The sequence below is a fragment of the Astatotilapia calliptera genome, chromosome 9, assembly GCF_964374335.1.
Source record: "Astatotilapia calliptera chromosome 9, fAstCal68.1, whole genome shotgun sequence".
Lineage (NCBI taxonomy): Eukaryota > Metazoa > Chordata > Actinopteri > Cichliformes > Cichlidae > Astatotilapia > Astatotilapia calliptera.
This window is the reverse complement of record NC_137430.1, coordinates 21,409,389-21,436,249: the sequence shown is the minus strand read 5'-3', so window position 1 is coordinate 21,436,249 and position 26,861 is coordinate 21,409,389. Positions and strand designations below refer to the sequence as shown.

Genomic DNA, 26,861 nt, shown 5'->3' with positions numbered 1-26,861 from the left:
TGAGAGCCAGTGGGTTAGGGTTAGTGGTACCTAATGAATGCTTGGGAAAATACTGTTACGGGTCATTAAATAGACAAATCGACAGCTAATAGTGGTGGGAAGAAGTCCGATGATATTTTCAAGTAAATAAATACGTTGACACTAAAGAAATTGTTTAAAATTCTTTCAAAGAACAACAAAAATGAGTGATCAGTGACTGAAATATCTACTTTTATATAATTAATAGGTTTAAAAATCTAATTTTAATGTTAAAAAATGAACACTGACTCAAGTACCTTATGATGTCATATGTATGTGATTCTGCGATACTCGATAAATGGCCATAAAGTCATTTACGATACATCGCGATATTCGCACAGAAGAGAGAATTTACTCACTGCATTGTGGGATTAATATACAAGTGTTGGCATTGTGTGTTGCTTCAATCGGTTAGCACCCTGATTTGCTTTCTCTGGCTGCCTGCTGCTTCTCAGCTATGCATTTATTGCTGCAAGCCAGTTAAGACCCTTGCACTCATTCGCTTTTTAGCTCCACCTTGAGGAGCCATGAGGTAATGTCTGTTATACGTCACGCCGCTTAGAGTGCCTGCATGGTTAAATGAAGATTGCCAGTGTAATGTATTTTGTACTACACCTAATTTGGAATATTCTGGCATACTGGAGCCAATCCAGTATAGAAAAATGTTTGCTGTCACTTCCTTTTATTTGTTTGATGAATTTGTATGCTAGTGTCTGATTTTAAGACGTCCTGTATGAATACCAACAGCTTTATTTCTCTCTGTTTATCTGTCTGGATGGTGTTTTTCATCCCTCTCTCACCTCATTCCCTTCAGAACCCTGTTATCTTTGTTTTTTGTTTTTTTCATTACTCTTCCTGCTGTTTTCTCCCTCCTGCTTTTATCTCGGCTCTGGCGTCTTTATATTTTTTTTTCTCCTCCTCCTCCAACTTTTTCTTCCTACTTCTGTCTCATTTTCCCTCTTCATCATTCCGTCCTGGTTCTCTCTCCTCTCTGTCATTTTCATCTCTTACCGCCTCCGTTTTCTCTTACCGCCGCAGCAAAATAAGGTAGACAATGTTTCGCGTGATGAGAGCGGCACAAAAGTGAAATATCATTACCCATCTGATTGTCATTTGGATGTTTTAGAAATATTGTTCTTTTTTTTTTTTTTTGTTTGATTGAAAAAGCTCTTGGTTGCCAATACTTCCACAAACACACAATGCATGGTTTGATTTTGCACAACTTTTGCTTCATTCATTTGAAACAAGCTTGATAAAAGAGATGGATAGATGCCTTGCAGTGTTTCCATTAATGGAGAGAGCATTCATCACACTGCATGTCTAGCTTTTATATTGGGAGGCTATAATGAATGAGAGTGAATCTGAGTAATGCCTTGTATTGCTGGTAATAGATGGGTTTTGTTGCACTCGTCAAGGCTTGTTTGTGAAGCCTCTTTTGAAAACATTGACAATAGAAAAGCATTTAGCCTTGCAAATAACAAAAGAGCCACTGTGAATCATTTCTAGGAGCTGTTATTATTAGCCCTAGTTTCTTCGCAGCAGCAACGCAAGCGCTTCGCTGTGGAAAGGTAAAACACTCTGGGGCCTTTACTTCTCTTTCATGGCCGTGATTGACATGGAGATGTCCTATAGGGGCCTCTTCTTTAAAATTCCTCCACCATCTCACATGAAACCATGTGTGAGATTGCCTTGTTATCACTGATCTCAGACCTATATTTTCCGATCTCTGCTCTCCTCTCATCTCGCCGCTCCCGCTCTTTGGAGCTCACACCGTGTGGAGAAGGATGATGAATACCCAGCTTTCCAAAGCACACATGCTGGGGGTTCTTTTTTTTTCCTTCTTGAGCCCCAAACACCTCTCACACACACACACACACGCACACACACCACTTCTGCGAGAGTGCCGTCAGGATAAATGAACTACGATGTTGTGTCCCACTGTGTGGCCCACCTTAAGACTTGCATAACGACTTCCAACTTCAAAACCAAAATTGGATGCCTCTGTGTGCTGAGTCATCTGCTGTGCTTTCCAGAGCTTTGGCACACCTCTGGTGTCTTACACTTGTTTTTTTTCTTCTGTTTCAGCTACACTGTGATGCCATAACCTCTACATTTTATGTATGTAAAATAATTAAGAGATGTGTAAAAAGGAAGCATGTGCCACTCTGTGATTCTGCAGCTTTTCAGCACCACGGACAGGGGTTCACAGGCACCAAACTTGTTTTCCGGCCTTGCAAAGCAAAACACCCCTCAGCAGGTTCTCCTGCTGTGCAGGAACAGGGTCAAAATGTTGATGCCGTTGCTGTTGTTGTAGTTTTCCCTTGGCTTAATCACCTCTCTCTTTAAAAAAAAACTGAAAAAAGAAAAAAGAGGGGAAAGAAATCAATAATTAAGTAGCTGGAGGCCCTTTTTCATTATTGTGTTGAGTTGTTATTGTTCATTTTTTTTAAATGATAAATTATTTGCTCAACAGGATAATAGACTCAGGCAAAGGAAAAATAGCCACTGACTTGTGCAACATGTTCTGCCCTCAGCGTTTTTGTGGGGTTTTTTTCTTTGCAATTTTATATTTAGTTGGGGGGGGGTGCAATTTGCTGCCTCATTTAAAGCAACACAATGAGTTCTTTTCATGTAGCTAATATTAGTCACACAAATCACAGTACACGTTAATGCTCTTTTTCACGTCTCGCAGCTGTTCGACATATCATAAAGGTCCCTGCACAAACTGTTCCCACCATTGTTTGTTTTAATTTGACAGCAGAGCCTGACAGTAATGTGTTACCTGTTGTGTCTGGCTCCCCTGGTCGTCCCTTCATCCTGATTTCACCCAGCACCCTCTGCTGCTGAGGAGACTGCTTAGGAAGGATTAGACATTGTTTCCCTGACACCCAGGCCTCCCATCCCAGCCCTCTGATTGGCAGACATAATCCCCCCATTCACTAAACCTTCGTTACCCTGTCTCTGGAATACGCCGTGGTCCACTGCCTCCTCCTAGAAGCAGGAGGCCTCGATAAGGGCCTGCTGGCTGTATTGCATTAAGTTGCGAAAATATGAATTTGGAATGCAATCGATTCAGGGCATCGTTTGAATAGAATGGGATGCAATTCAGAGTGGATATATCAAGTACATGGAGATGTAATATTGGTAGGGGAGGTGGAATGCTGTCAGGCTGGCAAGCAGAGAGTACTTGTACAGGGTGACAAGAGCATAGTGGTGACAGGCTCTGTCAAGTGGCCATAATGGCATGCTGTCATTTTCCTGGGAAGACAGCGCTGTATATGTGTATATGTGTGTGTGTGTGTTCTAGGCGATGCACATCTCAGCACATGCAAATATACATGTGTTAGAACTGACTTTTTTTAATAATTGAATTTTTTTGCATGCATAAAACAGCAGATTCAGACTGGGAAGTAGAAGAGTAGAAATTTACTGCAGTATTTTAGGACGATCACTTCTTGTCATTAATGGGTTCAGATAGGGCATACTGTGCCACCGTTTTCTCTCATTTTTTTTTATTGTTCTCAGCCTGGTCGTGTGTAACACCTTTTGCTTCTGTGGCCAACAATAAACTCTGATTTCCATTGTGTGCAGGATTTGTAATTTTCTTTTAAGCGCTAATATCCTTCTCAGGCATGCAGAGGACTTCTGAATTCATCACCAGAATAATTGGCTATTGTGTTTTTGGACAAGCTTATTTGTGATTATCATCTATGAATATATATATATTAATGTATACTATGCTGCAAAGACTTGGATTCTCGATGACAGGCAGAAGTGAATAAGTCGGATTTGTGACAATGGAGCGTCGCCTCTCTGCTCGGCCTACCTATACTGCTTTTAATACGGGATGAAAACCCGGCACATCTGGGTATCACTTTCATTGTATTAGCCAGCTGATCCCTGACATCAGTTTATGAGTCTGTAATCTTCTGTCTCACACAATAGCGGACTAAACCATTTAACCCCGCCGAGAGGGGAGCCATGATACAGGAGAGAAAGTGCAACACTGTGCTATGCTAAAAAAGACTCTTCTTGCCAGCTACAGCCTCTAAGCTCCCTAAGACTTGCCCTGGTTTGGGTGAATACATACACACACACGCACATACAGAGGCCTATACCCCTCCCCCTTCTCTTTTTCCATCTTTGTCTCTCTAGCGAATTCAATTTTGTCTTCTCCAAGCGACAGCTTAAATGCAGACAATCTTATCAGCGGCTGTGCAAGCAGTGAGGGACGTGATTGAAACACCCCTGAAGTATTTCCAATGCAGACGAACCTTTCAGGGAGTCTTAATTGTGTGTGTTTTTTGTTTCTTCTCGGTCAAACACACAAACACACAAAGATGCCAGCATTAGCACACCTTCCCCACCTAGATCTTCAGCAGCCTCCTCTTCATTTAGCTGCCGTGCTGTACAGCAGCTTAGAATAATAATGCGACATGACAGCTGATCAATGCTTGAAGGAGGATGCTGTTGTTTAAGGTTTAGTGTTTTTGCTCTAGTTTATTTATGGGTTAGAAAATACAATGAAGCATTAACATCGAGCATTAACCAGAAACCTCCAGTGAGGTAAAGGTGAAGTGGGGTTTTTTTTTTTGTTATTTTTACTTAATTAAACCAAATTCAGTGCAAAAACAAATCAGATTTCTTTGTTGCAGCCATATCTCGAGCTGAACTCTTGCACGGTTCTGGCTTGTCGTTTGAAGTGGTGGCTGAGGTGGTGTCTGTTTTCCTCTAGTCATACATGGAGGACCACTTGAAGAACAAGAACCGTCTGGAGCGTGAGTGGGAGGCGCTGTGCTCCTACCAGGCAGAGCCCAGCGCCTGCAGCGTGGGCCAAGGCGAGCAGAACTCCAAGAGGAACCGCTCTGACGCCGTGGTCGCATGTGAGTCCATTCAGGTTGTTTGGTTTGTTTGTTTTTTGTCTGCTTTAGTGTTTTTTTCTGCAGGAATGTTAGTACGATCCTCAAGTCTGGAACAGTCCAGGCAGGGTCATGTAGCTTCATAAATGTTGTTGATGTATTTGTGAACAGATGCTCCAAAGAGGAACATAAAACCATTTGGGTAAACATGCCAAAACAACACTGTGGAAAATATGCTTCAAACATGAACAAATAATTAGTAATTAGTAATCTAGCCAAAGAGCGATATTTAAACTGTTTTTTCCAGAAACCCCATAAGTGTCTGTCAGTGTAGTGAGAGGAGACTCCCTGCTGCATCTCTCGCATCCTCTCGATTAAAGCCAAAGAGGATTTTCAATGGGGACAAATGCATACCTGTTTGAGAGTCACCGAATATCAAAGTTAAAAGTTGTACTGGGACTGGGCATCTCCAAAAAATTTGGATGAAGTGATGTTTTTATGATTTTAAAGCAGTTTGAATGTGACTATAACTGCTTTCTTGGCTAATTCTTGCAAGTGTATCCAAAGGACGCATCAAAACCATCCAAAGGTTGAAATGAACATTGATCCCTTGTAATTAAAGTATTATTACTAGCTAGCGTTACCATGAAGGACAAAAACATTATTTCATGAGAATGTTTTGCTTTATTTCAGCCCACCACTACATTTTAGCATTAGTTCACACATTTTAAAGAAGAGAGAGACGCAATAACACGACAAAAGGTTTGTTAGGCAGAGCTGAGAATTTCTCATTAGTGGAGAAATTCCACTCACTGAACTGTGATTTTCAGTTAGTTCAGAATGAACTGGGACCCAAAAACGTAACACTGGAGGGTGAATAAGTCTTTCTTTAAAGCCGAGCTGCTCTGCTTACTTTTTAAACTCTAGATTTTTTGGATGATTCACAGTTCAAAATGAATATTAAGTATTATCTTATGCGGTGCTTTGATGCAGCATCTCAGTCTGCAACAAGTCATTTTAGCTCCTTTCGCTTTAAGCCAGCTTTCTTCTGATTGGCTGCACCTCACAAATAACCTCTGTTCACAGCTGTGTGTGCCTTAGATGACCATATTAGGGATATCCTCTCTCTTTGAAAACATAGGCTCCAAGACTAGAAAAAAAATGCTCAGAGCAGTCTGAAGTCTGGGCTTCTGGATTAGAGGGGTCACATGCACGTAAAGCGATGTCATTTTTTGAAACTTTGGCCCTTTATAGTATTTGTAACAGTTGTACAAAAGCCTATAATTTTATTGAAGTAAATGTAAATCATGCTTTAAAATGTGACCACCAAAATAAATGAACACAAGCAGACCTGCACCAAAATTTGCTGTAATTCACCCAAATGAAGCTCCTGAGATAAAGGTGAATGGAGCCAAACAGCAAAATTAACTGTTTACGCCTCCTTCTAGACAAACTGAAATTACATTATACTTATGTCTGTTTGTTTATCTTACGTGGGAGCTGAGTTGGCCCATAAGTTGTGAGCAGTGTGCTGATGTATGGCAATTATGGCAGTTAAGGATTTACAGCTCGATGTCCGTCCTTGACAGCACAGTTTTGAAATTCAATTCTATTTTACTTATATAGTGCCAACTCACAACAACATTCACCTCATGGCACTTTATATTTTAAGTTAAAGACCCTACAATAATACAGAGCAAACCGGAGCAAGCACTTGGCGACGGTGGTAAGGAAAAACTCGCTTTTAATAGGAAGAAACCTTTGGAAGAACCAGGCTCGGCCATTTGGTGGTAGGGTAGGAGTGAGGGGAGTGAGACTGGGAAAAAACAGACACACTGTGAAAGAGAGCCAGAGAAACGACAACTACTACGAACACTGGGAATCTCAGTCAAAACAGGAGGTTAACATGTGAATAAGTAGCATCAGTGACGCCTCCTTATTTGAAGAGTGAAATCAGAGCAGTGAAAGTTGTGTCACAGCTCGCTTTGCTGGGATTTCCCAGTTAGTTAAAGTTAATCTATTATGAGTCATATATATTCTAACAATCACCAGAACATAAAACCTGCATGTACACACCCACCATTCAAATGTGATGCTAAACACTGAAAAATCTTCCTGACTTTGACCCAAAATAAGGTTCTGGGTAGAGGGCATAGCAACAGTAGCTATGTACCACACGGTGTCATGCGCCAATCAGGATTTAGCTACATTTGAACTGCAATCTGATGACAGGCGGCGTGTTGCTTGGTTACTGTCAAATTTGACCTCACCTGGGCAGGTCTCACGAGCCTAAAGTGTTAAACTCTTTTTAAATAACACATAAAGATGTTTTATTTTCCTTGATTTCGCCTTTTTGTTCATAAATATATGAAAATATTTTAAATCATGAACTTTAATTCCAAGCAAATCAAAGTGGGTTCCGGGCCATTACATATACATTATATGACTCTTGCAACAGCTTCACTTGTTTAGGAAAAAAAGAAAAGAAAAAAGAACGAACAGGATTTGAAAGTTCAGAACTCGCACACTTCTTAAGATGAAACAGTTTATTATTATTTCACTTGGAACATTCCTCGGTTAAGGTGAAGCAATCCAGGACTTTAGAACAGCGTGCGTGCGCATGATGAAAGTCTGGTGAAATTGCAGTCCCCGCAGCCATTTCAGCTTCATATTCCTGTGTTGCTGCTCAAAACTCTGTTGTTATTGTGCAGGGAGTAAAAGCGGGGGGAAATATTTACCGATGAATTATGCATCTCCATTACAGACGATCATTCCAGGATCACCTTGAAAGCGGAGAACAACCACAGCAACTCTGATTACATCAATGCCAGTCCAATTGTGAGTATTCTTTATTCATTATGGTTCTAGAGTTTGGCTAATATGTTTTCTCTGAAGCCCCCCCACCCCTTTTTTAGTATCAAGAGCACCTGTTGTGGTTGGATTTTACTCTGAGAGAAAAGTAGTGATTGATCCAAGCCCATTGATCTTTTTTTTAACTTTGTTCTCCATGCTGAGAACCTCAGTGGGTTTCTTGTGTCTTGCTGAATTGCCTTGCTACTTTTACTGCTTTCAAAATGGCTGCTCCCTGGAGATACCCATCTTTCTTTTTCTTTTTTTTCATTCACACTAAAAAGAATTATGCATTTTTTTTGACTAAGCAAAGGTATCCCATACAAATCCAGAAAGATCTGACTACTGGAGAGGGCTATGGTTATATGTTTTTTTTAAATATCTCTCCCCCAAAACATTGCCAGTCATGATTTCCCCCGAGGCTGCTGAAAAGGGATTCCATCAAAGGGAAACAGGAAACTATGCATTTCAAATACAGTGCCAAAATTTCCGAGGAGATAGATGAGGGAGGGGCGGGGTGCACGCAGCTGCGCTAAAAGCCTATTACTCTTCAGAAACAAACAATGGAGACTTTTAGGTGGTCTATTTATTTCTCCATATTCACTAATGGCATATTCATAGAGGTTTTTAGCTTATTTAAACAGCACTGAAGTGCAACGTCTTATAGAATAATGTCGCAATAACGTCGATCAATCAGAGGAAGATGGTAGGGAAAGATTTTCGATTAAAAAAAGTTCTGCAAGACTGTTTTGGTGCGGCTTAAAGCAGAAATGCAGGCGGATGTTGAAGATGGGTGAAATACAGTAATGGCAGATGCAGTGGTGTGTGGATGAAAGGACAGTAATTACACCACAAAAGGGACCCCTGGCTGAGCCCAGCAAAACTGTGATAATTATGTCTGTCAATGCGGCTTCTTCCTCCTCATTAGCTTCAGGGGCAGCGGCCTACGAGTAAATAATCTGTCGCTTCTTTCTGGGAATCCGGGGTCAGAGAGGCAAAGGGAAGGGGGCGATCTGAGCTCCCTGCGAAGCACCGGGTGACACGCAAACTCGGTGAAAAGCTCGGCTAATGGTTAATGGTTGACCACAAACGGTGCCAGCGCTCCCAGATGTACATCATCATTAGCGCGAGGAATGGTTTGAAGGAATGCGCAGCGGCAAGAAGTGGTCAAAGGCCGCTCGTCTTTGTCTCGTCTGGCCTTTTCTGGCTTTTCCCGATTTCCCGCCTGTTCTCGCTTTTGTTTTCAAACTCAGATGAGCTCGAGCTGGCAGTTAGCTTCTGAGCTCTCAATCTTATATTTTTTAAAAAAGGGATCAAGACACTACAGCGAGGTGTTGAAAGCTGAAGCTTCACGGTGAGCACATATTTGTGCGAGCTATTTTCGAACAAGCTATTTTACTTCAAACCAAAGAGCACTTCTTTGCATTTTTTGCTTTCTTTCGTTGGTTCTTTTTTTTTCTTACTGTAGTCTATCTTCTTGCCACAATGGCAGGGAGACTACAGCTGAAATGCAGGACTTTTCTTTCATGTTAGCGCTTTAGTATTCATGCAGGGATGTCAGCACACAGCTACAGCATGTCTGTGTCCTTGAGATTGGCTAAACGGAGTGCAGGAAATAGCTTTTGACATCACCCTTTTATTTCTGCGGGTGAGATTTGTTTTTTACTTTGTTTTGTTTCAACCAAACCATGTGAGGAATTTAAAAAAGAGACAAAAAGAAAGCGGACATGGCTAATTGACGTGTAACAGCAGGTAATGAATGCAGCTTTTCTTTCACCGATGAGTCCTTTTTATCAACATTTTTCAATTTCAGCCGGTCCGTGTGCGTGCGTTGGCGAGCATGTTCCGCTCCGAGCTTCGTTTCTGCTCCCCAGTGGTTGTTTTCTTACATATACAATGAAAACTGACACCTTGCCTGACATCTTATACAGATAAAAACTATAAATCATAAATAAACATCGACTGTGAATCCCGGGAGAATCTGCTGCGTTAAGCATTTCACTACTCCAAAAAACCAAAATCTCCAAAATAATCATTTACACAACGAATGATTTTCAACAGCTGGCGTCTGACAATGCTGCTTCTGTTGAGGTTGAGTTACATTTACGTCACTGCCTGGGAGTAGATTTAAATAAACAAAACAATTTAATGCATTTAATCCTCCGAAAAAGTACAAAAAATAGATTCCAAACTCTTAATAACAAAGAAGTTGATTTTTCTTAACAATTCAACTAAACTTGCGTGCTTGTTTTTTTTATCAGCTTTTCAAAGCATTAGGAATTAATCCTGTCGTTCAGGATATTAAGCATGAGAGAAGTGTCATGGTAGTATTAGAGCCATGGCGAAATCCTCCATAATTATTTTTCCTTTTAAGGGTGTGTGTCAAGGTCCATGAGCGAGACAAATGAGCTTAAGAAATTTGCAAAGATGTGAAATGAGAAAACTAGATCTTTAACATTTAAGGCCATGTCAAGTGTCCTTGACAATTTGTTCTTCAGCATAAAAAAGGGATTTCATAAAAAAATCAAAACGCCATTAAAGTCGACCCTGTCGCTTGCTGTCACCGTGATGTTCAGCTTGAAGGTGTCTCCCTCTCTCCCAGTTAGATTTAAGGGCGGTGCTGCAAAAAAAAGCACTCAGTTCCATTGGTGGATGTCAGTCAGTGGAAGATTAATTAAGCAATGACTCAATTATACCATCCATTCGCCCGCCTATCCAATTCAGGGGGGCAGGAGACGATCCCAGCAGGGTAGCTTGATGGGATACACCCTAAATTGGTCACCAGTCTGGGCTAACAGAGAGAAATAGGCCATTCATGCTCACATTTAAACCTTCAGCCAGCTAACCAAGAAGAGGTTCGAACCCAAAACTTTCTTACTTAAGGGAGGCAGTGCTGAGCACCAGCGTCAATTTTGAAAAACTCCTGCACTCTTTAGAAAGTCTGCAACATTTGATATTATTCTGCATGTGCAAAAAATACAGCACTGTTTGAGTCATCTATCGTTATGATGTCAAACATACATTAAGAATGCATTGTTGTGAATCTTTCCCTTCAAAATAAGTCACCATGTTCCCCACTGGTATGCCTGACACGAGAGGTTAACCATAGAAACTTAATTCAGTAAAATCTGATTGCTGATTTTATTTTCATTCAAATCTCAATCACATCCCTCAAACTGTGTCCATCACCCCACCTGGGCATTCAGCGCCCTCGTGTTAGGAGACTCCAGGCGTTAAAGTCCACGGCAGTGTCGTGTTTCATGTAGAAACACAGCTAAGCATGAAAAAGAAAGAGCTCTGAAAGCAGTTCATCAAGTCTTTGAGGGCACAAAGATATTGTAAGAGTGAAAAATAACGACAGTGAATTGAAGTTATTTTGCAAATTTCAGGTTAGTTGGAAATAAGATTTTTTTACTAATCCCCTTGAGAAGCTACAGAATCTTTCTTCATAACATATATAGCTTTTAAAAAGAGAGGTTCAGTTATTTGCTCGCATAGAAAATCGTTGAATATGGGTTGTGTTCAACATTAGAGGTGCCTGTTGCCTAGCAGATAAAGAGGAAAGTTCAAGGTCCAAATCTATTTAAAAGAGTGATTTTTTTAAAAGCATTTTTTAGTTACAAACCTATCCTTCAAATATGTGTTCAGCTTGTGTTAACATCCACATTTTTCCAGCGAACAGCATGCAGTTACTTCCATGTCCCAGTTTCCTCTAATCACCCCCGTAAAAATACTCGCATCCTGAATACGACAGGGTTTGCAGGAGGAATGAAAGCCAAGTGTTTACATCAATAGATGCTGATCTCATTTCGTTTCTGCATCCAGATGGACGATTTCATGGAAGTCTTAACCAGACAATATGTTTTCATCCACCAGTCACCAACCACACACTACGTCACACTCTGTTCCCTCTCTCCCAGATGGACCATGACCCTCGCAACCCTACTTACATCGCGTCGCAGGGTCCCCTAGCTTCCACCGTGGCAGACTTCTGGCAGGTAAAACTCTATTAACTGTCCATCCTTCATCTTTTTATTTGTTTGTGTCTACAGCTGTGAGGGAAGAACCACAGCAGAGGTACTCAGTTTCTGTTAATAATTCAGAATCCTTAAGTTTATTTAGAAATCATAAAAGATGCTCCTTTGCTCTTTCCACTGGCACAATGCCAGAGCTCAATCTAGAACTGGTCCCACTCATTTTTACTATTAAAAGACCAGTGCTGGTGCCAAAAAGCTGGCTACGTGAGGGTCTGCCACAAGAAATCCAACAATAATTGGCATATTCAGCTCGCAGATTCTGTAAACCACGGGTCTCAGACCTGCAGAAATGTGTGCAGAATTGGCACCACGTTGGTGCAAAAGAGGTCGTTGTATTCCCGTTTTTCCTTGGATTTGCCAGATTTCTATCTGTATCCAAGTGATCCAAGTGTGATCCCTAATTTGATGTCTTTTTAATGGTGTCACTTTGCCCCAAATGTAAGCAAGCAAAGGTGAGAAAACTCTTGAAATTGTAGCCCATAGTCACTTCTCACCCCACTCAGTCTGCGGAAACAAACTTTACACACTGGAAAGAGTGATAGGAGCCGTGGCTCCAGCACAGCATAATCATCCCTCAAACAGAGGTAAGATGAAGGGTAATTGTATATTTTTAGGAAAAATGCATGCTTACATTCAAATGTAATGTTATTTCATGAGAGGCACAAACTTGGTAGAGAAGTAATGGTGCTGCTGCTGCTCCTACTCATCAATCAAAAAGTGTCAGCAGCTGAATATGTACACAAGACCTGAAGCTTTTTAGTTTTATATAAGGATCTAGTTGTACACGCCTCAGGAGACCTAATGTTATTTAAAATAATCCTGATATTTGCTCATATTAGTGGGGCTTTTCCCCCTCAAGCCTATTTTGCATTCTTTTCCATGTCCATAAATGTCAGCGGGACCTGTAATCAATCAGCAGATCTAGGCTATTGTAAAACGTGTCAACTTGTGCGGAAGTGTGCCTTAAATGATGCATGGTTGCCAAATGGCAGTCTTATGTGTTAATAGGACAGCACTGTTGTAATTAGTGGGCCCATCACCTCCATATGGTGAAGTAACTCCAGCTAGCCGTGACCAGGATGTAAAAGTGTGGCGCATAAATCCTGACAGACCAGCTGGCCCTGCACTCTGCACTCTGCATCTTGTACTGAGCGGATACTCATTTTGAATCATTATGATAGTGCTGACTTTGTGTTTGCACAGACGTTGGAGGCTGCTCGCGATTTGTGCGGTGGGTGGAGAAGCCAAGCTTAGCATGGTCTGGTGCTGTACACCAAACAGAGAATATTTACTTGTTGTAAAATGACTTCTTAAACCTCCCCACAAAACGTAGACGCATACACGCTTTGCCCTCATGTGGTGTTTAAACTAATTAAAAAGGAAAAACTCAAAGGCTTTTATCTGAAAATTGTACATTAATTGCCACATCAGCTGAAATAGGAATAAAATGTGCCTCAAATGAATAAGGCGTTAATTATAATTTCGTTTTTTTTCTCATATGCCTGCTAGTTTGTTTGTTTGCTTGTTTTTTTTCCCGTACAGGTGAATAAATCCATTTCCGTTATCTAATGCTACTTAGCCATTAACTCATCTTTAAATCTTTCCCAATTAAGCAAAAATAATAGAAAATTAGCCACACGTTGACACGCTGAACATCAGCTCTGTGTCTGGGAATGCTTAGCAGCCATTCATTATTCAGTATGGTTAACCTTGGATTGTGGCATGAGGGAAAAACACACTCTTTACCCCATTAAAAGTAAACAAACAGGGGTAACACTGGCAACTCTCATGCAAATGGACCGTGCAGGAGTGCAAATCTTTTGCTGTGTCCTATCTAATCCACACCGGCCCCAGGCAGTGCTCTGAAAGGCAGCTCTGCTCTAATCCTCCACTCCTCATTCCTCCATCCCTTCATCCGTTGCCCCTCCATCTATCTCCACCTCCCTGGCTATTACCTTAGCTCTGCTGGGCCTTCCTCCCCTCCTTCTCAGAATGCAAAAAAAAAAAAAAGAAGCCATGCATGAGTTCACAGAGGCACAACTCAGGTCATTTTCAGTTTGTTTTTTGTCTATGCAAATCAAGTGTAGCTGGTGTATGTCTTTTTTGGAGCCTGTAAATTGCTAATCCCATTACAAAAACAAAAAAAGGAAGATAGGAGGTGGAAAATATGAATACTACCATCAAATATTTGCTAAATTGTACAAGACTAAATGGATAATAACCCCCCCCCCCCCCCCACACACACACACACACACACACACACACACACACACACATTATCACCTTGCCTAATCTCATCACATCCTGGCACAGTTGGCACAGTTGGCGTGTAATGTGTCCACTGGGCTGGATCACAGAAGCTTGTGATTAGTGTATAGTCAAGGCCATTGTGTTTTTATAGCAATCATAAAACCCACGTTTCCTCCTCATTTTCCTAATGGCTGCCGTGGGCCTGTTTTTTTTTTTTTTTTTCCCAAGGACACATTAGGTTGTGATAAGATGAAATGGAGCATCAGAGCAGTAGATGTTGTGATCTCGCTCAGACGACTGAGAGCGTGAGAGAGAGGGCGACACATGACGCGCCCTCCTGCTGCTCGAGCCCAACATTTATCATTTGTCACACACGGAGGGGTGACATTTATTCATACTTCCTGGATGAAGATTAAGAAATCAATTTCTCTGTAATACAACGCTGCCGTGTATCAGTAACGCTCGACGCGCTGCTCTCGGCGCTGCTCTCGGCGCTGCGGGTTAGGACCACTGGAACGTTGCATATGAAAAGGTTTGTCATCTCAGGGTGTGACTGATGGGTGTCTCTTTTCTGGCGTGTAGATGGTGTGGGAGAGCGGCTGCGTCGTCATCGTCATGCTGACCCCGCTGTCGGAGAATGGAGTGAAGCAGTGCCACCACTACTGGCCCGACGAGGGATCCGACGTCTACCACATATACGAGGTGATTGAGAAAGCGGTTAAACAGAAAGGTCACGAAAGACATGTTTTCCCACTTCAGCTGGTGTCTAACCACGCAGTTAGGTTTGGATTTTACGTGCTGAAATTTGTGTGAAGAGTAGCAATCAAAAAAGGGCGAAAAAGAGCAAGCTATGGGGGTAAATCTCCAAAAGTAAAGAGAAGCATTAAAAAATAAGACAAATCTATTCATACTATTCTTAAAACTCCATGCTAAGCGGTAGCATTTATAAACTGTGGTAGCAGTATGAGAGCCTGTCCCTCCAGGATCTTAGACTTAAAATCATAAAGGGTTATAAAACATAATAATCTCTTATTTTATCATAATAATACCGACAATAACAACGCCCCAGTTCAATCAAAATGGCCAAATTATTCCCACGTGCTTTGGTGTCTTAGTCACATCTCATTTCACCACAAAATGTTTCTAATTTAATAGCAGGAAGCACACAAAACTGTGATTCCTGTATTATTTTCTATTAGGGAAATTCTGGGATGACACCAATACTGATGTTTCACAGTCACAACCCCGCCTTCATCAATCGTTACACCATCTTTGAATATTTAGCCTGGGTGGAAGCGATGTGATGCAATAGATGACAAATCGCCCACTGACACCAAAACCATCCCATTTGCTGACAGGCTGAGGTCATTATTATGTCTGTGAGTTACACCGGTGCACCTCTAATTTCTTTAAAAAGTGAATGAAAACTGAAATATTTGGCATAAAACAAACCCTGACATTTCTATAAGAAGGTGTCCATGTTCCTCATTTCCTTCCTTAACCTGATTTTCTGTTTGTCTGCGTTTAGGTGAATTTGGTGTCTGAGCACATCTGGTGTGAGGACTTCCTGGTACGGAGCTTCTACCTGAAGAACCTGCAGACTAACGAGACCCGCACCGTCACTCAGTTCCACTTCCTGTCCTGGATGGACCGTGGGATCCCCAGCTCAGCCAGGACCCTCTTAGACTTCCGCAGGTAGAGTGGAGATCCAGCCGGTTGGTCCTCAAACAAACACTGCAGCTCAGCAGATTTTCAGACAGATTTCCACCTTTTTTTTTCTAAGCAGCCTTTGTCCCGAGCTTGTTCTTAATCACCCTCCCTTATATTCTGTATTCTGTCAGCGCCTCTCTGGTCCCTCTCCCTTTTGCCCCACTGCCTTTTGGTGTCCTAGAGAATGGCTGTTCTAATAAGGACTGTGTTTCTGTACTATCCCTTTCATCTTGGGCCTATTTCCCTCACCTCCCTCCAGCACATGTGATGCAGCAAATTAACAGCCCCGCACTGCCTGGCTTGGCTTGGGAAGAAAAGAAAGAAAGAAAGAAAGAAAAAAAAAACACCACCTAATTCAAACACCCAATTAAACGAGAGCTGTCTCACTAAAAACATGGGAGAGGGGGAAAGCTAGTGACTGAATAACCTTACTATGTTTTCCATATAATATGTTCTGGCAGAAAAGCGGCAGTAGCACCTCTGGGAATACCCAGGAGGGATAGGAAAAGCCCTCCACGCAAGAATAGATGCATCTGATTTGTAGATGGAAGCCTGTCCCTCTGGTTTGTTATGCAGATGAAAGAAAAAGAGGAGCTGTAGTTTTATCGTGTCATCCTCTCTCGACAGAGTTGCTGCCATTCTTCCAAATTAATCTGCTTGCAGTCAGCTACGTTTAAGACACTACTGTAATGGTTTCTCTTGTGTTTTGATTACATATACACTGTTTGCCCTGCTGTTGAGATCTCCCTCACGCTTAAATTGCCGTGAACTCCGATAATGCTGCTGAAGGTTATTGGGAATCTAGAGCTCTCTGGCGATTCAGAGGTCTCAGATCCGCACGATGCACTCAACACTCACGGTTTTGTGGTTTTGGCCAACTCTGTATTTTGCGGTTGCCAGTGTCATTTTTGTGATGTTGCAGCTAGTAATATGAGCCCAGTTGCATAGTCACAAAAGTGATCATTGGAAACTGTGTCTCCTCAGCCAGGCCTGTGCACAAACTGTCTTTCTCTCACTCCACTCTAAGTCTCCCTCCTCCACCTCCTCCTCCTCCTCCTACTCTGCCTCACACTGTTCCTTCCTCTGGCTTGCATGGGAACTCCAACCGTCTCTGTATGCTGTTACACTGAAGGCGTGTTCTGATTTAGTCATGCTTCCGATATCAAACAAGATTATTAAAATGTATGCATTAGTATGCAATGTGATTTCACATAAAAGTGCAAAGAAAAAAAGCATCAAAAAGAAAACACTTCTACTCCCAAATAAGCATCGAATTATATTGCAAAGAGTTCTATCATGTCCAGTTTTTTAGCACATGTATTTTAATAAACTTTAAGTCACCAAGTATGGAGGACCAAATATGGTAAAACAAACAAAATATGCCATTAAATGCACCAAAATAAACCTATAAGATTTTTACTTTTCTTGGGCATTTTTTTTACCTTTGTATTAATATCCATATTTATTCACATATTTGTGTTATTTTATGTATTTTATTAAATATTTTGTTTTTTGATAAATTTTGACTTATTCTCAGATATTAACTCATTGATAATCTTCATCAGATTTCCATAAATCACTGTTTTGGCAAAGAGGGCATCAGAAATAATGAATATTTATTTATTTATTTTAATTTTATTTTATTTTTTTTTTTTTGGGGGGGGGGCTGTAATTTTGGCTGCTTTGGTCCTCTATAATTGGAACCTTCACAGATAAACAGCACAGCTCACAATGATGTTACGTCAAACACACCTGTGCTTTTCAATACTGGTAAACATGTTAAGTGCTATTAAGAATTTTGGTCACAAATACAGCATTCAGATGGCAAAACTACAAAAATATAGCACAAGCTATCAATATTTCTATTCATGCAAAACATTATACTTACTATATGTAACATATTAGTGCACGCAAGCTTAGATCAGCTATAGATACCATGAGATACTTCTCATTTTGTCACCGAAAGGTGGGAAACGAGAGGAAATGGAAAGACGCGGAAGCTCTCGGTGTAGTCAGTTTCCATGGCAACGGCGGGGTGTGAAAAGGCTCGTTGGCCTTCGCCGTGCCTGTGGTGTATAACATTCGTAATTGGCTCGGGTTAATGCGTCGGCGGTCGGCAAATCACAACATCGCACCACCACATCCATCACCCACATGTCACAATAACGCCGCCTGAAATGATGCTCAATTTATTTACGAGGGTGCGACACAGATTTCTCTCTCTCTGCGCTCAAATTAACGGGATTGATTGACATGAGGGAGCGTCTTTCGTGGTTGTGTTTGGCCCTTTGATTATTGCCGTCATTAATTTCGTCCAGGCCACAGCGCCCCAAGTCCCTCACGAGTCACATTTGTTTTGATTATTATTGTTATTATTCAAGAAAAAGAAATAAATAAAAGAATTGTTTCCTGAATCGATGTAGCAGCCTGTGCACTTAAGACAGCTTAATGCCAAGCTTGCAATGACAATAACTTTTCTCTCTTTTTTTTTATTTCAGAAAGGTTAACAAGTGCTACAGAGGTCGATCTTGCCCGATAATTGTCCACTGCAGGCAAGTATAACCGTTTGAACCCTGTGACAGCGGCTGACCCTGCTGCTTTGGGACAGAGAGTGTTTGTCGTGGCCTATGTGTTGGAGGAGAGAGGCTGTTTACTTAAACCCGCTCAGTCCATTCACTCTGTCTGGTTCCACCGGAGCTGCTGTTTATTCCGCTCACTGTGTTCTTATGTAAATAACATGGCACAGCCGAATACACTCCCATTTCCCATTTGGTTGAGTTAGTTAACTGGCCTTGATTGGTTCGTATTAAACACCAGGTATCTGTCTGGTCACTTTTAATAGTCACATCCTGTTAAGTCATGTGTGGGGCCAGTAAGCCTGCTCTCCCTCTGAAGGAGCTGTATGGACTGAGTGTCTAGCAGTGGATTAATGAAGCTGTGGCGCTCGGGCCGCTCTCCTGTTTTATTGGCTTTGCCTTTATTAGAGCGATGTCCACGCCTTGTTTGCAATTAACATGCAGAGCCGCTGAATGGCCGGTGGGCACAAAGGAAGCCTTTTCATGGGGCTATCTCTGGAGTAATGGAAAAGCAAGGCTCTCCAAAAAGCTGTTCTCGAACCGCCCCTGGCCTCTCAACCTCTCCTCTGCTCCTGAGGTGCATGCATTTAAAAGCCTTTGTCCCCAGTGTGCCTTAGAAAACCCAATCCCCTCTCTCCAATTGCCATGCAGCTCTCAAGACCACATGTACGCTTGTGTGCAAAGGTTTAACATAATCACATTCATTGCATCATCAAATATTCAGATCTGCTCAGGTATTTTCGCAGGAATGTTAAGTGTGATTATTGATTTTTGCCTTTTAGATTTTTATCCACCACGTGACGCGCGAACGGAGAAACGCACGTCTGTGTGCTCGGGCTAATTTGTGCTTAAACATACTCGACAGTCTTTGCGCAGATGCAGATGTAAATGAGCAATTTGTTTCCTTATAAGAAAAACACTCTGAGATTAAAGCATCTCACTCTGCCGCCTTAATGATCTCTCTCTCTCTCTCTGTGACTCTCTGCAGTGATGGAGCTGGCAGGAGTGGGACTTACATTCTGATTGACATGGTCCTCAATAGGATGGCTAAAGGTAACGATCAATGGCTTCCCTTTCACTCTTTCTGCTTGAAGTGTTGCCCCGGCAACACTAAAGCCTCTCATTTTCCACAGAGGGTCTTGGGGATGCATTAGAGGGTGACTTTTTCTGAGGCCTGGAAAGGCAGCGAAGACCGAAGCCGTGGAGAGGAGTGGAGAGAGCAGAACAAAGAGAAAACAGAGAAAAGGGAAATGAGAAAGGAACCCACATTAGTAATTATCTATTTAAGCTACCTCCACGCCACGCTGACCTGCTTCAGCAGCTGCGACATGAATTTAGATAGCACATGCATGGAAATAAAATGTTTAAAGGCAAAATACATTTTAAATCAGAATCTGCAATTTGCTCCAGTGGTTTGAATCAATATTTAATATTTAATGGCAGCATTGTGCTTATTGAATTTGATTTGATTTATTCTTAGCGGTCTGCGGCTTTCGCTCTAATTTCACTCTGAGAATTGTTGACATTTGTTCCCGCTTGATACCGATGTGAACCACAAACTGTGAACATCATCAGTGTCAGTCATTTGGACTTCAGGCTGTGTTTGTTGTCTCTAATATAATCACAAATTTTAGTACTTTATATTAAAAACGGCCAAAAAAAAACAACAGGAAAATGACCCTTGTGGTGTGGATGTGTCATTACATGTAAAACAGGAAGAGTCTGAGGATGGATTTGTTTTTTTAATCTCGCTGTGACAAAGAAAACTTTAGTTTTTAGTTGAATCTTTACGCCAGCATAAGAAGAGTCGACCAGAGAGTGTTCATGAATAAAAAAAATGCTCAGTTAGCTTTGTCTATTGAGTTCTTTTGAGACATAAACATCTATTGTTGTGCACCTTAAGCCCCCCCCCCCCCGTAGGTTAGCCTGCCCTTTATCCTTTGACCTCTGCCCTCGCCGCCTGCTCGCCCTCCCCCTGCAATCCAGCTCCATTAGAGCAGGTTAGGCGGACGCAGACCTTCCCCTCACGTCTCTGGAAAACAGCACTATGTTCATGTAGTTCGGTGATGAATTCGCTGTTGTCCGTGCTGATGAAAGGTGCCACTCGGTCTCTTTTAACCCTTTCTTTTCTGCTCTTGAACCAGATATATAAAATATACATAATCTCGCTCTCCAAAGCTTTTTTTTTTTCTCTGAGAGCCTCTCTCCAGCCTAACTTTGGAATTCAGCCCATCTAAGACATGAAAGTCTTGTCAAAGCACTGGAGCACTTTGAGTACTAAGTCCAGCCGCATTAAATCCCGCTTTTTCTGTCTCTTTCTCGCTCACCCACACACATACATACATTCACGCTCTTGCTCCATCTCCTTTGCTTCCTTTCTTTGCCTCACTTTGAAAACCATCTTGAGAGTTCAGGGGCTCTCTCCCTTTTTCTCTCTTCGGGTTTTGCTCTCTACATCTCTCTATGTCAGTTTCCTCAAATGAGCTCTGGCATGCTGCTCGCAATCCATAAATCTGAAAGTGGAATAAGATTTCCAGATTAACTTCACAGACTCGTGAAGCCAAAACAGGCTCAACAGCAGCTGATCCCTGCTGAAGGCAGGCAACTGTTGCATGGGTTAATCATCAGAATGACTGCTGCAGATCTGCTATAAATCATTGTAATTAATTTGCTGATATGTGCACGTGCACACTCTTGGATATTAGTGGACTGCCTACATGGACATCATCTAAACCGGTTTTTGAACACGACTCTCACATGGAAGCCAGTGTGTGGTGTGTTTGAATGCATTATTGCACCAGGGCCCAAAAATATCCTCTTGCATATTTTATCGAGAAACAGTCAGTGGCTCTTGTCCAAGTCTTTCGAGGGATGAATGTAATAATTTTCAATTGCTGCGCTCTTCCAAAGGGAGCCCAGTATAAAGAGAGATTGACAGATGTGAGCTGGATTACTCCACTGCTTTGAACTCAGTCCAATTTTCGGTCTGTTGCAGGTGCTAAAGAGATTGATATTGCCGCTACCCTGGAGCACTTGAGAGACCAGAGAGCTGGCATGGTCCAGACAAAGGTAAGGTCCCCGGCTTTGAGTTAGAGAAGTGTGTGTGTGGGGGAGGGGGGGGCAGAGATAAAGGAGAGCGGGAGGAGGGTTTGCAGCCATTCAACACCAAGGATTGTCTGCTTCACGTGCACATGGGATCATTTCTGGGGAAACGATGGGGTAACTGATAACCGCGTCAGGATTAGAACAACAGTCCACATTTCACGAGCTGCAAAAATAAAAGGATGGCCAAGATGTCTCACGGAAATATTTTTCAAACTGCAGCATCGTAAGATTCATGACTTGAGCATGTAACATCTCAAATGTCAAAAGAAATGTCCATCAGAAAGTGTGACGAAGTCCAAAACCAGAACATGGAGAATATACAACCAAATTAAATAGACATGAGAAGATATTGAGTCAGTTTTTAGGAGGAATCAGCTGATATTGCAAAAAAAAATGGCAACAAAGTAATCAAAAATGTTCTCTTAGATTCTCTTCGTCTCATACAGCATCTGTCTGTCTAGTCCAAACAGTTCCTAACACAGCGGGTCGTTCACCTCTCACTATTATGTGGAGCAGTTTAGGGTGTGAACAAAGCGTTTCCTCTTATCCACTAATGCAAATAATAGGGAGGAAGGGTCTTTTGTTTCTCTCTTGTAATTGGAAAGGAATAATAATAATAAAAATAATAAAGGCGAACCTCCACGCAGAGCCGGGTGATAATATTTATGGACTCCGGTGCTATGCTAACAGACTCGAGTGTTCCTCGATGGTTCATTAATGCTGCTTTTACGGCCCTGCTCTGCTCAGCGCAGGAAAGCTTTCCGGGCACTCTCTGCTTTTTCTTTTCTTCAAAAGAGTCTAAGTGAAATTATATCAGACTATTGTTGATTCCACTTTGTGGCTTCATACTGGGTCTACACAGAAATTACATTGTAATGAGGTATGAAATTCACAGTTAGGTTTCGACGATTGAGCAACCAGTCGTGTTCTTTTTTGTTTTTCCCTCCTCTTCGTGATGCTGCCGTTTTATTTTTGGACAAAGCTCACAAAAGGGGCATTAATTTCTCCCCTTACTCTGGTTACTAATTTTTGACAGACATCAACACGCAGTAATTACAACATGTGTGACCGTTTTGTTTTTTTCCCCTTCCTCACTAACATCCGTTTGTGATCTGTCGAGCAGAGATTGATCTCCCCCCAGTGGCGTAAAGGTGAACAGCGTGCACAAACCCTCATATTTAGAAGTATCTTAGTTTTTTTCTCTTCCAATGCACAAAACTTTAAACCTAACTTGGGAATAGATGTGGGCACCTGTAACTGCGATGGAGATAAACATGGATGTACTTACATATTTTCTGGCCCCATCACAACTTCAGAAGACACATAAAAATAGAAAACATCGGCACTCCAGATAATCTCCACTGCAAAGCGAGAGGCACGGTCACCAGTGACTCCTCTGTATTGATTTAGCCTATCCTCAGGCCAGACTATGGCAGCCTGTGTGTTGACACATCTAAAGGCTGTTCCCTCCAAACTCCTACGTACCTTTTCTCTGTGAGAGGACCCCGTGGCCCCTCAGCCTGGAGAGAGGAGAGGAATATAAAAACACCAGGTCCATGGGGCAAACATCAATCGGCCTCTTTTGCGCTCCTCGGGGAAAACTATGAGTCGGTTTCACAAACAAATGCACACTCAAACGCGCGCGCGCACATACACACAGGCAAGCAGAGAAAGCTGGGAGACAGCTTGACTCAAAAGCTCCATTTTAAGACACACCTGGCTGGATCGATGCTGGTCCCGGCTGCTCACACACTTTAAGTTGAAAGCTCGGAGAGAGGCTCACCTTCACCTCTAGACTGTGGCCAAGCACATCAGGGGCAGGGTCGGGAGCTGCCAGTCATTCTGAAATGCCATTCCACTTGGTCACACAGTAAAACTTTTATCCTTCCTTTTCCTTCCCTGCGTCCTTTCCTCCTCCCCCTCCTCCTCATCCTCCTTCCCCCTCCTCCTCCTCAGGAGCAGTTTGAGTTCGCGCTGACAGCCGTGGCAGAAGAGGTGAACGCCATCCTGAAAGCACTTCCTCAGTGAAGGCATCGCAACCCACTCCCCCCACCACCTCACACCCAACACACACACACACACACATATGCTTTCCTCTCGCTCGCTGAGCACCGGTTTCCTCTGCCCACTCAAGACTGACATCTCTCTCTGGCCTGCCTTCTCCTCGCTCTGTTTCTCCCTCTTCTCCCTCTGCCTCCTCTTCACCTCTATATATACTGTATACTTATGAATGTCGTGCCAGATATCTCAGCTGGATCCATATACACAAAATTTCCCTCAGCGTACGGCCGCTGATCCGCGGTCAGTCGGTGCTGTCCGATCAGCGGCTGCGCTGGGAGATTTTTTTTGTCAGTATGAACCCCGGTCCTATTTAACTGTGACGTTGTTTTTTTGAACATACCATCCTAGTGCCACTGACGAGATGTTTACGTGATGTCAAGTGAAGATTTTTGTTCCAAAATGAGCAAAAAAAAAGAAAAAAACTGATGCAAAAAGCTTAGAAAATGATCTCCGGCACAATTAAAACATGCTACGGTAAGGCTGCAACTAACAGTTATTTTCCCAGTTAATCGTTCAGTTTAGGAAATGTTGATAAAAAAAAGAAAATGTATTTTTTTAATATGACTAACAGTCTGAAATCTTGAGATATAAACCATTGTTTTATCAGAGAAAGGTTTTATTGGCATTTCTTTTCTTCTTCTTCTTTTTTTTGCTTTCTCCCCCAACTAATCACTGCAGCTCTAAACTATAGTGCTATGTAAACTAAATGAACTTCCTGCCTGTAAAACCCGTATTATTGTACAGATTATACCCTCTAAATGAATCGATGTAGCTCCTCACACGTTTCTCCTCTGTGATCTGAATCAGCTACTACATCGTGTGTACAGACGTTGAAGCGTGTGCGTTGTTGTACTTTGGGTCGAGACATCTCACTGTCGTTCTAAACCGCAGGTTATCCGACTCCGAGCCCCCCACACGTCATGATTGTTGTGAAACACATCAGCTGTTCTCTTATTCCTCATTGTATTGTTTTTACATCGGACGCCACCAACTGTTTGTTGCATAAACATCTCTGTTAACAGTAAATGTGAAATATACTAACTGAGATAGTTATTGCTTCTATTTAGAAATACTGTCATGCTGTATGGATAGTAATAATATATTTAAGAAGACCTTATATTGGGATTGTTGCTAAATTTCTTTGTCCCTCCATCACTGGTATGGTATATTGTGACATTTTGTGCAACATGAGCGATTAATCCCTCCATGTATAGACCACGAATGACTTTATGAAAACTTACATAGTGCTATTGAAGATGTATACCGAGAGCCTCAATGAGAACTATATATTTTGTGTGAGAAGTAATATTCAGATTGATAATAAATCCGAACGGACCATACCGCTCTGCCGCCTCGTGTGTGATGTTACGTCTGCTACACTCGCGCACGCACAAACGGCAGCGAGAAGGCCGCCCTCACAGCCAGAGTCACTTGATTGAATGGCGGCCTTGGTAAAGTCACAGAGAAAAAGCTATACGGTGCTCCCCGAGGGTTTGTATCTGGGAGAGAGTCGCAGGTTTGTACAGATGAAATGTTTGGTTCACCAGCTCTGTCAGCGGAGAAAGTGGCTGGGATTTGAAATGAAATCAGTCATGTATTTCACCCACGGAGGTCCTCCTGCAATATTACAGAGAGGAGAAAGTTCAGTCAGTCAGAGTCCACCTCAATCAGTGTTTACTGGAGGATGCCACGTTCAGCTAATTGACAACAGACAGCCTCTTTTCTTATTTTTGTGTGTTTTGTCTGCAGTTTCTCTTGTTGCAGGGGTTCGTCTGTCTGCTGTTAGAAATGGGAGGTGGAGTACAATCTGTTATTAGACCATAATCGCTGCAAACAGCTGCACCTGCAAACAATGGCTGATAAAACTGTCTCAAAGAGTCTTTTGTGAAGACAAATTTGCTCCTAATATACGACAGTCACACAATCGTAAGTGTGCCTTTCGGGGTATTTTCAATCATTTGTGTTTTCTTTCTTATATTAACGCAAATTGGTGACACGCTAAATCTTTAAGGGAGCCCTTCAAGAATCATTTGATGCCAAACTAAAGGACACAGACTGGATTAAAAATCTTTAAAATCTCCACTTACTTGGTTCTCAGAAGCTTTTGGCCACATCTCCCAGAGATCCCCAGTCAATTGATACACACCAAAGAGCTAACTTTATCCATTATTGTGTAGCTTAAGTACATGTGATTACAAATGATTGTTTACTGCATTTGAATTCATCTTGAATTTTGACAATAAACAGTGATACAGGGACAATAATACAAGTGTGTTTAAAGAGGCAGCAACAGTGTTATGTTACAAGTCACAGAGAGTGTGATACGTAGTACACATGAGTAGCATGTATACCTCATGAGTCTTTAATTAAATAATAGTAATATAAGATAAAAGTCTTTCTTTCTAAAAAGGCAATGTTGACTAGGGGTGACTATGATTGGTTTCATAGTTTAAAAAATGCTTTATGGATCAATTTTAACTAAACCCCAACTCTCATTTGATTGGTTGCCCCTCTCAAAGGATTTAGCTGATACTGGTCTATCAGAGGTCTGATTAATATGATTTTTATCAAGCTAAGGTTGCCTAATACGTCCCCATAGAAAACCTTTTTAACACAGGCCCTCTGATCACCCATCATGACAAACATTTGAGCTGTTCTATCATTTCAGTGCAGCTGCCCAATGATGAACACTTGAGGAAGGTTAACTGCCACTCGCTGGTTAGTTAGCAAGTGTTAGCAAGTGTAGATAAAATCCAAAGACGACTGTGCTAATCTGCTCTCAACCAAAGCACTTACAAGAAGGGCTGATTTCACTCGGAAACAGTCGGTAACCTCCAGCAAACGAGCCAGATGGAGAATACACATTTTCCTTAGCCACCTGAGGTCACCAGTGGTGTCAACGACCAGTCACTAGGCCGATGTGACTGAGGCTTAATACAAACCACTGTGGCAGGGTCAGGTGATAGAGTGGGCTGTCTACCAATTTGAAGATCGGTGAATGGATCCCCAGCTCCTCCTGTCCATGTGTCAAAGTATCCTTGGGGAACATACTGAACACCTAGTAGTTTATTGTTGCACTAATCGGAGTGCGGTGTGTAAATGTTAGACAAAAGTGTTTAGATATAGATAAAAGCACCATATCAATGTGTGTGGGTAAATGAGACTTGTAGTAGAAATTCAAACTCAAATTGAGTACAAGACACTATTAGTCCATTTACCATTAGGACTATAAACAGCAGCTAACCAACACAGTGCCGTCATATTCTGTACTTGCATGAGGTGATGGTATACTTCCTCCAAAAGATGTAACTGCAATTACTTTTTTAACCCAGTTTAAAGACAGTGTTAAAGCTGTCATACATTTTTAGGGTGGGAATCCACGCTTAGCACATGTA

General features: G+C 41.9%; 1 protein-coding gene across 1 annotated transcript in view; it reads left to right on the top strand.

Moving 5' to 3' along the window:
- Positions 1 to 24,806, top strand: part of ptprn2 (protein tyrosine phosphatase receptor type N2) — a 158,708-nt gene extending 133,902 nt beyond the window's left edge. Inside the window, exons 14-22 of the mRNA XM_026179794.2 lie at positions 4,754 to 4,901; positions 7,642 to 7,715; positions 11,648 to 11,725; positions 14,597 to 14,716; positions 15,543 to 15,709; positions 18,223 to 18,276; positions 19,289 to 19,353; positions 21,296 to 21,369; positions 23,362 to 24,806. Coding sequence (XP_026035579.1) covers positions 4,754 to 4,901; positions 7,642 to 7,715; positions 11,648 to 11,725; positions 14,597 to 14,716; positions 15,543 to 15,709; positions 18,223 to 18,276; positions 19,289 to 19,353; positions 21,296 to 21,369; positions 23,362 to 23,433 — 852 coding nt within the window. The 3' untranslated portion in view covers positions 23,434 to 24,806. The remainder of the gene's footprint in view (positions 1 to 4,753; positions 4,902 to 7,641; positions 7,716 to 11,647; positions 11,726 to 14,596; positions 14,717 to 15,542; positions 15,710 to 18,222; positions 18,277 to 19,288; positions 19,354 to 21,295; positions 21,370 to 23,361) is intronic.
- The last annotated feature ends 2,055 nt before the right edge of the window (positions 24,807 to 26,861 follow it).